Below are 15416 nucleotides of genomic sequence, written 5' to 3'. Positions count from 1 at the left end.
GGAAGGCGCATGATTCTCCTAAGTTTTAGAGTGTAAGGCAATTAAGCTCAGTGTCACTAGTTTGGATTCCATGTTGGAATCTTTTATCCACCTTTCACTGTGGCTTCGAATAGGTACATAAATGTCACCAAGTGGCATCTACCAGAAAGTGACCGTAGCAGATTCATGTTCACCAGAGTTTCAGCTTTCATAGACATTATTTCTTTACCAAAATTCGTTCATCTATCAATAATTTTAGACATTAAACTGTATTCTATAGTCTTTAGTCACTAGGGGTCAGTCATTGAGATTACAATGTCATGGAACTGACTCTAAGAAGGTTGTGACAAAGCAAAGGGTTTATCGACTGGGTAACATAGAAACACTGCCCCCAAGAGAGGTTGCTAAACATGATATATATTCAACTTACGTGTACACAGAGATGTGAACAATAAAAGTATGTACCGCATACTCCGTCTTAAAGCAACATGGACTTACTCTGTCCAATAACTTCATCCTCAGCTTCTCCTATGATGTAAAGAGACCTGAACGGTGAAAGTCACCATTCCTGCAACTACCAATTTGTATTAGAAAGCTGGCAGCCTAGCTTCGCTTTTTCAGCTATAAACACAGCAATTACTGTTTTATGATATGACATCAAGAACAGTGTTGTTTGTTTGTCAAAATTTACCCCAGACAGTGCTCAGAAAATTTAATGTAAGGTTTGGAAGAGGAAGAGGTCGACAATATTGAATATATACCTTCTCATGATATGTAACTGTTTAGGTGGTTGTCACCAGGTCAAAAAGATGAACAAGGTTGATCTGTCATTGAAGTATGACTAAATTTATTTATGTATAGTGTCTCCGCAAAATAGTAAGTAATCTGATTGAATAATGTCTGAAATAAGATTGATTCCTATTACAGGGCACTTCCTGCTTAACTAAATTAGAACCTCTAGAAAATTCCTCAGTGGCCAAGAGTATTTTACATCAATTGCGCAATTATGAGAAATACGTGATGAATCATCAGTGGCCATGTACAGAGTATAATCCAATAAATTGTTTGTGGACACAGCGCACCTTGCTGTGTCTACAAACAACACAAAGTGCCAGCAACAGATAATAAAATTATCAAAAATAAAAGCAAAAGCAAATAATAATAAAACTACATGTACAGGTAGAGGTACAATACATGTACAGGGGGAGGTACAATACATGTACAGGTATAGGTACAATACATGTACAGGTATAGGTACAATGCATGCACAGGTAGAGGTACAATACATGTACAGGTAGAGGTACAATACATGTACAGGTAGAGGTACAATACATGTACAGGTATAGGTACAATACATGTACAGGCATAGGTACAATACATGTACAGGTATAGGTACAATACATGTACAGGTATAGGTACAATGCATGTACAGGTAGAGGTACAATACATGTACAGGTAGAGGTACAATACATGTACAGGTACAATACATGTACAGGTATAGGTACAATGCATGCACAGGTAGAGGTACAATACATGTACAGGTAAAGGTACAATACATGTACAGGTATAGGTACAATACATGTACAGGTATAGGTTCAATGCATGTAAAGGTAGAGGTACAATACATGTACAGGTAGAGGTACAATACATGTACAGGTAGAGGTACAATACATATACAGGTATAGGTACAATACATGTACAGGTATAGGTACAATGCATGTACAGGTAGAGGTACAATACATGTACAGGTATGGGTACAATGCATGAACAGGTAGAGGTACAATACATGTACAGGTATAGGTACAATACATGTACAGGTAGAGGTACAATACAGGTACAGGTATAGGTACAATACATGTACAGGTATAGGTACAATACACGTACAGGTAAAGATACAATACATGTACAGGTAGAGGTACAATACAGGTACAGGTATAGGTACATTACATGTACAGGTATAGGTACAATACAGGTACAGGTAGAGGTACAATACATGTACAAGTAGAGGTACAACACATGTACAGGTATAGGTATAATGCATGTACAGGTAAGCCCAGAATTTGTCACGGTGATGCATAAAGATAACAGTGAGGCAGCTTTTTACCAAACCTAGTTCTATAACCAACTTTATGAATTGGATAATCCCATAAAAGATTTTTGACTATCCAAGCGCTTTGGTACCCCAAGGCTATGCACACTTGCACAAGCTAATGTGTGCACCCCTAGTTTATTGCAAAAATTTCGGGCAGTTAAAAGTACTCTGAGATTGTTTGTAGGTACTTATATGTTGCTGCTAGTTCTTTGATGCACAACAAGACACAAAAGGGAATCCAAAGTTAATATCGTTAGCCAACATCAGGTTCCTAGAAGTTGCTTCCTCTCATGAGGTGACGACTCTTTACAATTGTACATGTTTGCAGGCTTAGCACAGTTCTTATAATTAACTTTCGTAAAGAATTTTCGGTTGACAAAATTTGAGGAACAATTTCCACTATTAGTATCCCATGGCTATTAGTATCCCATGGCTGTGGTAGCAAAGTTACAGCCTTTACAATGATTTTATCAAAAAGCCTCTTGATGGAACATGAGATTACTGCAGTAGCCCTGACAACAGTGTTTACAAATGTTTTAAAACTGCCTCAAGTATACTTGGATAGTAGGTACTTTAGTACTTTTGTAGGCTGTTACAGATGCCCTAAAACAACCACAGGTGCCTTGTGACTGTTACAAGCGTCATGAGATTGCTACAAGTGCTCTGAGGCTGTCATAAGTGCCCTGAGCCTGTCACAAGAGCCTTAATATTGTTATGAGTGTTTTGAAGTTGTTACAAGAGTTCTGAGTTTTAGCTGGGCTATGCTTAAAATACTTTTGCATTTTAGAAATAATCTTTTGTTGTGTCTTCAGTCGGCCCTTTTTAGAGATTCCTACTAGAAACTGCATCCAGGCTACTGTTTGGTATTTTAAATTATAGATTGAGAGTCTAATCTACAATAAGGACATTTAGGTCACTTTATGAGATCGCAGACAGTAACCTAAAGTTCTAGACAATCATGTTATAATCTGCATTGCTCACTCATGAAACAAACTATATACTAACGATTGCAAAAATGCTCAAATGTTTCTAGCTTTGCCAGAACTTCCTAAGAGTTGAGCAACAAGGCCAAGTCTGAACTTTAATTTGTTTTACATTACTCATTTTTCACGTCTCGACCGACTGCATAAAATGAAGGCATTAGCATGAGATCCCAGAATGCCGCTGAAGAGTTTTTAACATAGCTGGTACAGAAATGATATAGCTCAAAGTTTATTTATGTAGCCCAAGAGTCTAAGCAGTGAAAAGAACAATTAGGCTAAAATAAAAAGTAAAATAATTTTTGTGTCAATGCAGGCAGCTTTGATCAGTCTCTGGTATTAAAAACATTAGAATATAAGATTAAAAAGAAAATAGCTGGGTACAGTTGTATCAGTTGCTGAGATTAAATTCTATAGAAGCAGTTAGTACTGAAGCGCTCAAAGATGTTATTTTTGACTATCATCTCCTTATTATTTCTTAGGGACTCATTTGGTCTCCGTCCTTTATTTTAGCAATCGGACAAGGTCGCCAGGATCCTATCGTACTCAGCATCATTCGTGCAGAGTCTGTCATCGATGTGAACTGGATCATTGAAATCTATTCCCCAGTGGAGGACAGGGTGGTCGTAGCGAATTTTCTTCAGGAAGCAGTTGATGCTGGAGTCGGATCCGCTGTAACTGCTGTAACCTTTCAGACATGAGCTGTTGCAGTAGCCATTTTTCTAAAAGGAAGAGTAATATCCACTGCATTTAGCAAATCATGAAGGAGTTTTAATAATAGCATAATCGATTTTTCTTTTATTAAACTTTTTTTCATAGAATTATCTACTCATGTACGTATTGCACTGGAACAATGGCTACTTAAGGTTTACAGTGTTAAAGGTTGACTTGCAACAAAATTCACATTACAGTTATTTGATATCAAAAGATTCGCCATGTCTTACTCTGTTGTGTTGTAGGTGCAAAATATGTGGAAATGTGACTACAAGCTCTTAAAAGCTCAAAAACGAAAAGTCGCCGTAGATTGGAATCTCTTTATTTCGATGACATAACCACGAAATTTGGTTATCGTCTTGTCACGTATGTTCTCACGTGAATTGAAAGGCCAATAAAAAGCTCAGTATAAAACTTATCATAGTACTAGTTTATGACAGACACTTCGGGTTTTACCGAAGACCCCGTATCAAATATAGATGCTACTTTACAGTTTTGTTTCGGCCTGGTCTAATCGGCAAGTTGTAATCTGATCATGTGACCCAATACTTCGCAAATAATTTCTGCAGCACTTTTCGATTGTCACAAGTGACCAACAGGCTCATCATGATTATCAGACAATGATATGTACTCCTTCAAGCTAAGGCGAAAAAATTAAACAAATTTTTATGATAAGTTATAAGATATCGCTGCTAAAAGTGACAGCATTACAATGACAATAAAATAGATGCGTAAGAACAATAGACATAGTTTTATTGAATGCGTGAAGTATATTTGTGAAAATATTTCAACGAATAAGGTTGCAAGAAAGTGTAAACAGAAACCATCTCTCATAACTACATCACATTTGAGCCGTTTTAGAAAGGGAATCTAAACTATGACGGTCTCGTGTGGCTGCGATCTTCTGTTTGTTTTTGAGCTTTTAAGAGCTTGTAATCACCTTTTCACATATTTTGCACCTACAACACAACAGAGTAAGACATGGTGAATCTTTTCATATCAAATAACGGTAATGTGAATTTTGTTGCAAGTCAACCTTTAACATAATGAGGCGTTTTCTAGGTAATCGTAAATCATCAAGATTAGTTAGAAGTTGTGCTCTCATTGTGGTATATGTGATTTAGGGAAACACAAATGTATAAAAACTCCAAAAAAATACAAGCTTTTAATTGAACTGTATAGGTATATAACGTACATGTAGAATTCGCTAAAAATACTACAAAATTCAGATCTTACGGAAAGATTTGCATATTATAAAAGCATTATTTTTTTAATTTAGCGGTTCTTTGAAATGGTTGATTCTATCTAAAGGTTTATCCACAAAAGAAACTACATAAAATGTGTAAACTTACCTCTTTCATGGTTGATTCATTGTAATAATTTATTTTTATCCAGCGGTAACTAATATTATTATCAAACCATTAAATAGAACACAGTTAAGTACCAGTAACAGATGATTGTGAAGACTATATACTCACTGCTATAAAGCAAAATTAGTTTTAACTAAATGCAAAAAATGCAACTAGCAATATAATGCATCGATGTTCCATTGTAGAAACGAAATAATTGTGAGTGGATAACCCTTTGAAAAATGAGTATGTTTTCATTGCATACTGCACACAGAGGCTGTGCAAGTTTTAAGAGCATGTTGCATGAACCATGTATTTGTGGTCTTGGCAGGACGTGTCAAACCCACTGGCAAGAGAATCATGGTGACTGGAAACATGCCCACAGGTAGAGAGCAATCTAAGGTTTGATATTTCCTGTCACCAATGATGTCTTTTTCTAGGAATTGAACCCAACCTGTTGTTAGCAAACCACCAGGCTACAGCTGCTCTTAACAGAAATAAAATGAGCGACTCTGAAAAAAGTGTGAAATCAGAAATTTCCACCAAGAATTAGCTATGATATTAATACTAACAGACAAATGATTGGAATTACAGATAATTGATAAAATTTGTCAGGGTACATGTGCATCTTTATAACTAACAATAAACAACAACTTACGCCTGATAGGTTCATGTCTATAGCGTGGCCAATCATGTGGCAGCTTCTCTTAGCGTTCCATTGATTTCCTGTCACTGGATTCTTTCGGAAATGGCTTGTCACTTTTATCTGAAAAGCACAAAATTTAACGTTTTTTGCATCATAAAAAACTTAGCCACAAGTTTTGTTTTTCCTATTGCAGCAACAATGGCGGCACATTTCATCGAACTTTGAACATGAAATTCGTGCTATACAAAATAATCTTTTGCTAAAGGTAATTTAAAGGTCACCCAAATCACTATGATCACCCAAAAAATTCATGATGTTTGATGAAGAATTGAGCCAAACAATTTTTAATATATTTGTTCATATTTGAGTTCGTGTAATTTTGGAGAATAGAGATGAAATACTATTCGAGGAAACAAAGAGTTGTCTGCTCCTTTACTATAGCTAGCTGAAATGAAAAAAGCAATATTTGTATTTTGTGGATAGCAGTTGAGAATAATAGTAATAGAGAATAATAGTAATGGAGAATAATAAGAATAGAAAAATTTTTACTAAATTTTTACAGTCTGATCACTGAAGTGCTCTGTGAATGCACAAAAAATCATTCAATAAACAGAACAATATTTTTGTTATTACATATATGCAATACTGGCAGTAAAGAATAGTATAGGATGATATTTGTTTATGAAATAACATCTGGGTTGATATTAGATGTACAGACATTCATTGAGGCTGCCTCTTATTCCTCTATGTAAAATTCTGCTGATATCTTTTTGATAACTAGTCTCTGCAACTTCCAAGCACTATTATTGCCAGATGCCTACTGAAAATTCATGCTGCCAGAAACCTCACAAGCAGCGCTTTTGCTTAATGGTTTTAAGCATCTCAACTGCCAGATACATTTTTAAGCACCTTCTGCCAGATAGTGTTTTTATTTGTTATTGTATGATACAAACCTTACTGCTGTTATTCTATAGATCACTGCTGACAGATACCTTCCTATGTACCATGCTGACAGATACCTTCCTATACATAATGCTGACAGATACCTTCCTATGTACCATACCAGGCTGACAGATACCTTACTATGTACTATGATGACAGATACCTTCCTATACATCATGTACCTATGCTGACAGACACTTTTAATTGTTAAATGTAGAAACATTCAGAAGGCAAATCCTTGAGAAATCAGCCTAATTTACAACTACTACCTTTTAATTTCTCAGGCTACAGCTCTTCAACCAATCACTAACCTCGACTCCACAAGTCTGGGCGTGGCTGTTCATGTCATTCATGTACTTCACAAAGTCAGGGTGAACTCTTGCTGATGATTGCCGACCATAGGCATCACTAAATCTGGTGCCAGCATAACTGTAGGTAGACAGCGGGCAGCTCGCTGCATAAAAAAGATTTTTGGATAAAGGTTATGTATAATTAGTAACCGAATACTGTGAAATCTACAGTAAGGCATTCATTATTGTCTATTATTTTTATGAGCATAAGGCAGTGAAAGATTTCAATAGAAAAATTAAATTTTATCAACTGCTCCTCACACTTTGCACAACAATCACTAAGGCCAACTGTTGTATCAGCTAGTATCGGTTGATTTTGTTCATAACCTACCTCCAGCTAAATGTTCACCACCTACCTCCTGCTAAATGTTCACCACCTACCTCCAGCTATCTGTTCACCACCTACCTCCAGCTAAATGTTCACCACCTACCTCCAGCTAAATGTTCACCACCTACCTCCAGCTAAATGTTCACCACCTACCTCCTGCTAAATGTTCACCACCTACCTCCAGCTATCTGTTCACCACCTACCTCCAGCTAAATGTTCACCACCTACCTCCAGCTAAATGTTCACCACCTACCTCCAGCTAAATGTTCACCACCTACCTCCTGCTAAATGTTCACCACCTACCTCCAGCTATCTGTTCACCACCTACCTCCAGCTAAATGTTCACCACCTACCTCCAGCTATCTGTTCACCGCCTACCTCCAGCTATCTGTTCACCACCTACCTCCAGCTATCTGTTCACCACCTACCTCCTGCTAAATGTTCACCACCTACCTCCAGCTAAATGTTCACCGCCTACCTCCAGCTATCTGTTCACCACCTACCTCCAGCTATCTGTTCACCACCTACCTCCAGCTAAATGTTCACCGCCTACCTCCAGCTATCTGTTCACCACCTACCTCCAGCTATCTGTTCACCACCTACCTCCTGCTAAATGTTCACCACCTACCTCCAGCTAAATGTTCACCACCTACCTCCAGCTATCTGTTCACCACCTACCTCCAGCTATCTGTTCACCACCTACCTCCAGCTATCTGTTCACCACCTACCTCCAGCTATCTGTTCACCACCTACCTCCAGCTAAATGTTCGCCCCTTACCTCCTGCTAAATATTCACCGCCCACCTCCAGCTATCTGTTCACCACCTACCTCCAGCTAAATGTTCACCACTTACCTCCTGCTAAATGTTCACCACCTACCTCCAGCTAAATGTTCACCGCCTACCTCCAGCTATCTGTTCACCACCTACCTCCAGCTATCTGTTCACCACCTACCTCCTGCTAAATGTTCACCACCTACCTCCAGCTAAATGTTCACCACCTACCTCCAGCTATCTGTTCACCACCTACCTCCAGCTATCTGTTCACCACCTACCTCCAGCTATCTGTTCACCACCTACCTCCAGCTATCTGTTCACCACCTACCTCCAGCTAAATGTTCGCCCCTTACCTCCTGCTAAATATTCACCGCCCACCTCCAGCTATCTGTTCACCACCTACCTCCAGCTAAATGTTCACCACTTACCTCCAGCTAAATGTTCACCACCTACCTCCTGCTAAATGTTCGCCCCTTACCTCCTGCTAAATATTCACCACCTACCTCCTGCTAAATGTTCACCACCTACCTCCAGCTATCTGTTCACCACCTACCTCCAGCTAAATGTTTGCCACCTACCTCCTGCTAAATGTTCACCACCTACCTCCTGCTAAATTTTCACCACCTACCTTTTGCTAAATGTTCACCACCTACCTCCAGCTAAATGTTCACCCTTTACCTCCTGCTAAATGTTTACCACTTACCTCCTGCTAAATGTTCACCACCTACCTCCTGCTAAATGTTCACCACCTACCTCCTGCTAAATGTTCACCGCTTACCTCCAGCTATCTGTTCACTACCTACCTCCTGCTAAATGTTCACCGCCTACCTCTAGCTAAATGTTCACCGCCTAACTCCAGCTATCTGTTCACCACCTACCTCCAGCTAAATGTTTGCCACCTACCTCCTGCTAAATGTTCACCGCTTACCTCCAGCTATCTGTTCACTACCTACCTCCTGCTAAATGTTCACCGCCTACCTCTAGCTAAATGTTCACCACCTACCTCCTGCTAAAGGTTCACCACCTGCCTCCTGCTAAATGTTTACCACTTACCTCCTGCTAAAGGTTCACCACCTACCTCCGGCTAAATATTCACCACCTACCTCCTGCTAAATGTTCACCACCTACCTCCTGCTAAATTTTTACCACTTACCTCCTGCTAAATGTTTACCACTTACCTCCTGCTAAATGTTCACCACCTACCTCCTGCTAAATGTTCACCACCTACCTCCTGCTAAATGTTCACCGCTTACCTCCAGCTATCTGTTCACTACCTACCTCCTGCTAAATGTTCACCGCCTACCTCCTGCTAAATGTTCACCCTTTACCTCCTGCTAAATGTTTACCACTTACCTCCTGCTAAATGTTCACCACCTACCTCCTGCTAAATGTTCACCACCTACCTCCTGCTAAATGTTCACCGCTTACCTCCAGCTATCTGTTCACTACCTACCTCCTGCTAAATGTTCACCGCCTACCTCTAGCTAAATGTTCACCGCCTAACTCCAGCTATCTGTTCACCACCTACCTCCAGCTAAATGTTTGCCACCTACCTTCTGCTAAATGTTCACCACCTACCTCCTGCTAAATTTTCACCACCTACCTTTTGCTAAATGTTCACCACCTACCTCCAGCTAAATGTTCACCCTTTACCTCCTGCTAAATGTTCACCACCTACCTCCTGCTAAATGTTCATCACCTATCACTTGCTAACTGTTAACCACTTACCTCCAGCTATCTGTTCATCACTTACCTCCTGCTAACTGGAGCAGAGCTACTAGGATCAATTTTCTGAGCATCCTTCAGTCTCTATCTTCTGACTCTTCAAAACTGACTCCTCTTGTCTGTCATCTGTTTATAAGGCACCAGGAGACTAGCCTCTTGCTTTTAACTCAAAGCTTCTTTCTCTGATTACGCTTTGAAGTTTATAATGTTTTGAAGACGCCTATTGATTGTATTTGAAAAAAAAAAGAGTGGCCATTGTGTAATCATTTGTTGATTTACGATCAATGAATAACATAATACTACATAATCATTGATCTTATACACTCAAGTATTCTGTGATTTTTGATCAATAGTTTTTGATATAAGAACATCGAATCAAATAATAGTATTTATAGCGTATTTATAGATAATTATATATAGGAGATCCAAATATATCAAGTCAAGAGACCATTTACTATCTTTGATATATAATAATGCTCTCATTTGTAAAGAATAGTATTTGCCTAGAATGGCGACAGCGGATCAAATGTCACTTCCTTTTATCGTTTCTTTTTCATACACAGTAGCTGTAGGAATGTATCAATGTTGTATTACAGCTCAAAGAATGAAATGAAAGGAAGACAATGAAGTGGAAACTGACTTCCTTCTGGAAATGTGTCTCCATTCTAACAAGAAGAAGATGGCGGATCAACGAGTCACAAGCTCTCACAAGTTAATATGATGAATATATGGATTTCAAAAACTCTTTAGTATCTCACGTGAGATTTATAGGTGAAGTTTATATAGATTTATAGATGAGATTTATAGATGAGATTTATAGATGAGATTTATAGATGAGATTTATAGATGAGATTTATAGATGAGATTTATGGATGAGATTTATAGATGAGATTTATAGATGAGATTTATAGATGAGATTTATAGATGAGATTTATGGATGAGATTTATAGATGAGATTTATAGATGAGATTTATAGATGAGATTTATAGATGATATTTATAGATGAGATTTATAGATGAGATTTATAGATGATATTTATAGATGAGATTTATGGATGAGATTTATAGATGAGATTTATAGATGAGATTTATAGATGAGATTTATATAGATTTATAGATGAAATATGAAGATGAGAATTATATAAATTTATAGATTTATGATGTGTACAATTATTCCTCAATGCAGCAAGGTGGTTGAAGGGTGCAGTTGTTAGTGTACCTAGCCACTAAGCCAAATATTCCAGTTCGATTTTTGTGCGTTTTTGTGATTTCATTTCCATGATTTCTCAACCTCTAAGCATGTCTTCAGACAGCCGGACTCGTCTTTTACTATAGCAAAAATTAGAACGATGGCAGTCCTGCACACCGTAAGAGATCATCATGTGGAATAATTATATGTATAATTAATTATAATTATATGTATAATTATTCCACAATATGGCAAGATGATGGGTTAGTGCAGAGGTTAGAGCACTTGACTGGGAAGGTAAATATCTGGGTTCAACTCCTGTGTGGTGCAACTTTTTTTCTAACGATCCTAGCGAGGCTTCGGACAGTTGGATAAACGGACAGACGGACAGATGGACAGGCAAGGCTCTTATTTTACTAAAGAAATAGAGATGAGAGAAATGCTACACTAATACAGCAAAATCGTAAGGTCATAGGTCATATCACTGAAACTACTACAAGTCATGTGTAGCAAAAGAATATACAGGGTAACGTGATAATATGATAACGAGTGCGAGGTTAGAAGGGCGTAGTGAACAGCCCACAGCAAATAGATTCTAGCGCGGAGTGATGCAGAAGAAGGAAAGACAACTTCAAAAATATAAGTCTCATTAGGGTAGGCCAATTGCTACAAAGGAGTGTGAGGAAAGGCCTATAGTGATCTTTATGCTATGGCATAACGTTGAGAGTGGACCATGACAGTCTGGGCTATAGACTATGTGCCAAGGAAAAATTGGCAAATTTTATACTATTGCACAGGAGTCTGGGCTATAGTCATAGAATTTGTGTTTTTTACACTAGCGTGAAGACTATATAAGCGGTTGGATGAGTTTTTTACTACAAACTGTGAGTCTACAGTACAGTATGAGATACTAAGATAACATGCTTGATTATTATAATACTAAATTCATTTTCTTGACTTGCCTTCACCATTAAATTTAAATAATGTCACCTGCTGTAATAGTCTCAAATAGAGACTATTATAGTGTAGGTTCTTCTCATATACATTTTTATTGGAAACACTGTAATGCCGGAATAGTATAATTTCGGCAAGGGTTTCTTCATATCTACCATCGCTAACAGCCAGATAATGTAGCATGAACCTTGTCGTACTCAGCAGCATCTGTGCAGAGTCTGTCATCGATGTGAACTGGATCATTGAAGTCTATTCCCCAGTGGAGGAGAGGGTGGACATAGCGTATTTTCTTGAGGAAGCAGTTGATGCTAGAGTCAGGTCCGTTGTAACTACTGTATTTACTTAGACACGAACCGTCGCAGAATCCATTTTTCTAAAAATTCAAGTACATGTGGTATCCAACGTATTCAGTAAATGTTTTAGCTAATAGAGATCTGTCCTACAAGACCTCATTGATTGATTCAACAAAGGTTTTCTTTAATAAAAAAACTCATTTTTTATCATATACTCAGGTAGGTTGGGTCACTGGATTCCTCATTGTACTCTGTTCTGTCCTCAAAGCGTTATACAAGAAGCATATTTGGCACTATTGCTGCAAATGGTATTACACTTTTCAAAGTTTTGCTAAGAAATGATAAGGAGACAGTCACGTTACTTTGTCAGCCAAGTCATGCATAATGATTCTTTGCTACTTTTTAATAGACTCTGTCATTAGAACATTAATTAGATAATTAGACATTAGTCTAATAAAAAAGCAGATTAGAACAGTAGTAATAAATACTGACAATTAACTGAGTGACAGAGACAAGTAGTAGCTAGTTTTCAACCGCAGTACTCTGTTCAGTTCTACCAAGAGTAGCAGATTTTATGTGATAAAAATACTCACAACATACATATAGTATAGTATTTCATTAAAGAGAGAAGACAACTGTAGCTACATGTATATACATGTAGCTAGACAACTACTACTGCATTTAAACAACATTGATACAGTCAACTATGAAATGCAAACTACAGCCCTTATTTTCTGTTGAAGCTGTTATATTGTTATCTGGTATTTATTCATGGCTTGATTTACGTTATAGTTAGTTTTATAAGGTATTAGAATATTGCAGAGTAAACCAATTTGTAACAATAGTTTTTCATAACAACAACCAAATACCTCAACAGTAAAATAAATAAAAAATAGATAACAATAAATAACTGTATGACTGTAATGATAATCCTTTTAAAAGAAAATTTCAAATGTTCAAAGGTAATCGCTAGTCTAGTGTAAAAGAGAGAATATGAAAAACAGGAGTCTTTTACTTGTATTCAAATTCTGGCTACAGTAAACCTGCAGTAAACCTGCAGTAAACCTGCAGTAAACCTGCAGTAAACTTGCAGTAAACCTGCAGTAAACCTGCAGTAAACTTGCAGTAAACCTGCAGTAAACTTGCAGTAAACCTGCAGTAAACCTGCAGTAAACTTGCAGTAAACTTGCAGTAAACCTGCAGTAAACCTGCAGTAAACCTGCAGTAAACCTACAGTAAACCTATAGTAAACCTACAGTAAACCTACAGTAAACTTGAGAATTCACTTTAATATATTGAGCTAGTATCACCTTCAAAGATTATATGGCCGCCATTTATAACAGACAACAGTAACTTACACCCAGCAGGTTCATGTCTATAGCGTGACCGATCATGTGACAGCTTCTCTTAGCGTTCCATTGATTTCCTGTCACTGGGCTTCTTCTGAAATGGCTTGTCACTTTTATCTAAACAAAATTAAATAAAACCTTGTTTGCATGCTAGAAAACTTTGGCAGATGCAGTTTGCTTCTCATCCAGGTAATCTTTTAGTCTATGTCTCTTACACATCTAGCTTTAGATTTTGAAGTCGGGTAGTTATCTACTCTCAGGTTACACAACTTGTTTTTATGAGGTAGTTTTATGCAAATATAACGAGTCGTATCCTGCGACCAAGAGAGAGTCGTAATGTTTGCACGAATAAATTGTGGCCTATTCACCAATACATATTACTCCGCTCTGGCTTCCCTAAAGGATTCATCTGCCATGAGGAAGAAATTGTTCCTTGTGAAAATAGTGCTATTTGGATATCTGATTATCCAAAAAGATGAGATAGCAGTTACTGAGGCTACAACAGTTATTAGTAGAGTTGGTAGTGTGACTTTTAGTGAATATACGCATTTTGGTAGTCAGACAACTCCATTATCAACGATATGTTGGTAAGAAAGATTTTTTAGACAAGAAGCAATAATGGATAATAAAAATGTATCTTCTTTTCTAAATAGGATATCTAAGCAATGCATGCTCATAGAAATGATGACATCCTCTAAATTGTATCAAAATAAAATGATGCAGTCAGTGGGGTAATGTTGCACAAAGGAATTGAAGATGGAATAAGGTGATACACGTCTGTGAAATAGCACCTGCTCTCTATCTAGTCATGCGCTATCCGCTTTCTAAATATAGCCTAGCTTGCTATTCAAAGGCTCAACATTTTTGTTAAGTTTGGCAGAGTGCCAGTTTAGCTCCTTTGAGTTAAATTTTCTCAGAAAACACAGCTGTTCCGCTTCAATAGCTGTCGAAGAACTTTGTTTTACCATTTTCAACAGCTCAGCTGTTTTGCATATTGCGTTTAAAATATTAAGACTTGTACATTTTAGCGACACCTATAGCTCTTCAACCAATCACATTTTAGCGACACCTATAATAGCTCTTCAACCAATCACTAACCTCGACTCCACAAGTCTGCGCGTAGCCGTTCATGTCATTCATGTACTTCACAAAGTCAGGGTGAACTCTTGCTGATGATTGCCGACCATAGGCATCGCTAAATCTGGTGCCAGCATAACTGTAGGTAGACAGCGGGCAGCTCGCTATGACAAAATAATTGTGTGTATTATAAGTTAGAGGCAAATTGTAAATCTAGATTTCAGTGTAAAACGTTGCTTTTGCAAATCTAGATATTACTATGGCAAGATCTGGATATGGCTTTCATAAGATCTGGATATGACTTTCATAAGATCTGGATATGACTTTCATAAGATCTGGATATGACTTTCATAAGATCTGGATATGACTTTCATAAGATCTGGATATGACTTTCATAAGATCTGGATATGACTTTCATAAGATCTGGATATGTCTTTCATAAGATCTGGATATGACTTTCATAAGATCTGGATATGACTTTCATAAGATCTGGATATGACTTTCATAAGAGCTGCATATCACCTGTACTTTTGGTTGCTTTTAAACAAGTTCAGAGAATTTGAATATCTGAGAATAATGTCATAACATTTTAGCATCTGATATCTTTGGAGCCCGCATGATGCCAGCTATATACTAGCAAAAGCAAACTGTATTACTCACCGTTTTGGCAGCAAA

The 15416-nt window shown here is 37.6% G+C and overlaps 2 protein-coding genes across 2 annotated transcripts; both read right to left on the bottom strand.

The window, feature by feature from the left end:
* Window positions 1–3335: 3335 nt before the first annotated feature.
* On the bottom strand, window positions 3336–9954 carry LOC137406171 (uncharacterized). The gene is made up of 4 exons (XM_068092705.1): window positions 9909–9954; window positions 7014–7156; window positions 5773–5880; window positions 3336–3773 (listed from the first exon to the last, which is right to left on the bottom strand). Exons 1-4 carry the CDS (start codon window positions 9952–9954, stop codon window positions 3561–3563), a joined length of 510 nt encoding a protein of 169 aa, XP_067948806.1. The 3' UTR covers window positions 3336–3560.
* Window positions 9955–12182: 2228 nt separating this feature from the next.
* LOC137406521 (uncharacterized) lies at window positions 12183–15096 on the bottom strand. The gene is made up of 3 exons (XM_068093110.1): window positions 14763–15096; window positions 13674–13781; window positions 12183–12395 (listed from the first exon to the last, which is right to left on the bottom strand). Exons 1-3 carry the CDS (start codon window positions 14802–14804, stop codon window positions 12183–12185), a joined length of 363 nt encoding a protein of 120 aa, XP_067949211.1. The 5' UTR covers window positions 14805–15096.
* Window positions 15097–15416: the final 320 nt, after the last annotated feature.

Source organism: Watersipora subatra, chromosome 10 (genome assembly GCF_963576615.1).
Source record: "Watersipora subatra chromosome 10, tzWatSuba1.1, whole genome shotgun sequence".
NCBI lineage: Eukaryota > Metazoa > Bryozoa > Gymnolaemata > Cheilostomatida > Watersiporidae > Watersipora > Watersipora subatra.
The sequence above is the reverse complement of the archived record's forward strand: the minus strand, read 5'-3'. Positions and strand labels throughout refer to the sequence as shown.

Excerpts from the sequence above, each read along its gene's own strand:
- LOC137406171 (XM_068092705.1), bottom strand. The coding sequence starts at position 9,954 with ATGCTCAGAAAATTGATCCTAGTAGCTCTGCTCCAGTTAGCAGGAG. Across the intron at positions 7,157-9,908 it reads TCTGCTCCAGTTAGCAGGAG|CGAGCTGCCCGCTGTCTACC; the intron begins GTAAGTGATGAA and ends TTTTTTATGCAG. Across the intron at positions 5,881-7,013 it reads CCCAGACTTGTGGAGTCGAG|ATAAAAGTGACAAGCCATTT; the intron begins GTTAGTGATTGG and ends TGTGCTTTTCAG.
- LOC137406521 (XM_068093110.1), bottom strand. The coding sequence starts at position 14,804 with ATGAATGACATGAACGGCTACGCGCAGACTTGTGGAGTCGAG. Across the intron at positions 13,782-14,762 it reads CGCAGACTTGTGGAGTCGAG|ATAAAAGTGACAAGCCATTT; the intron begins GTTAGTGATTGG and ends AATTTTGTTTAG. Across the intron at positions 12,396-13,673 it reads TAGACATGAACCTGCTGGGT|AAAAATGGATTCTGCGACGG; the intron begins GTAAGTTACTGT and ends TTGAATTTTTAG.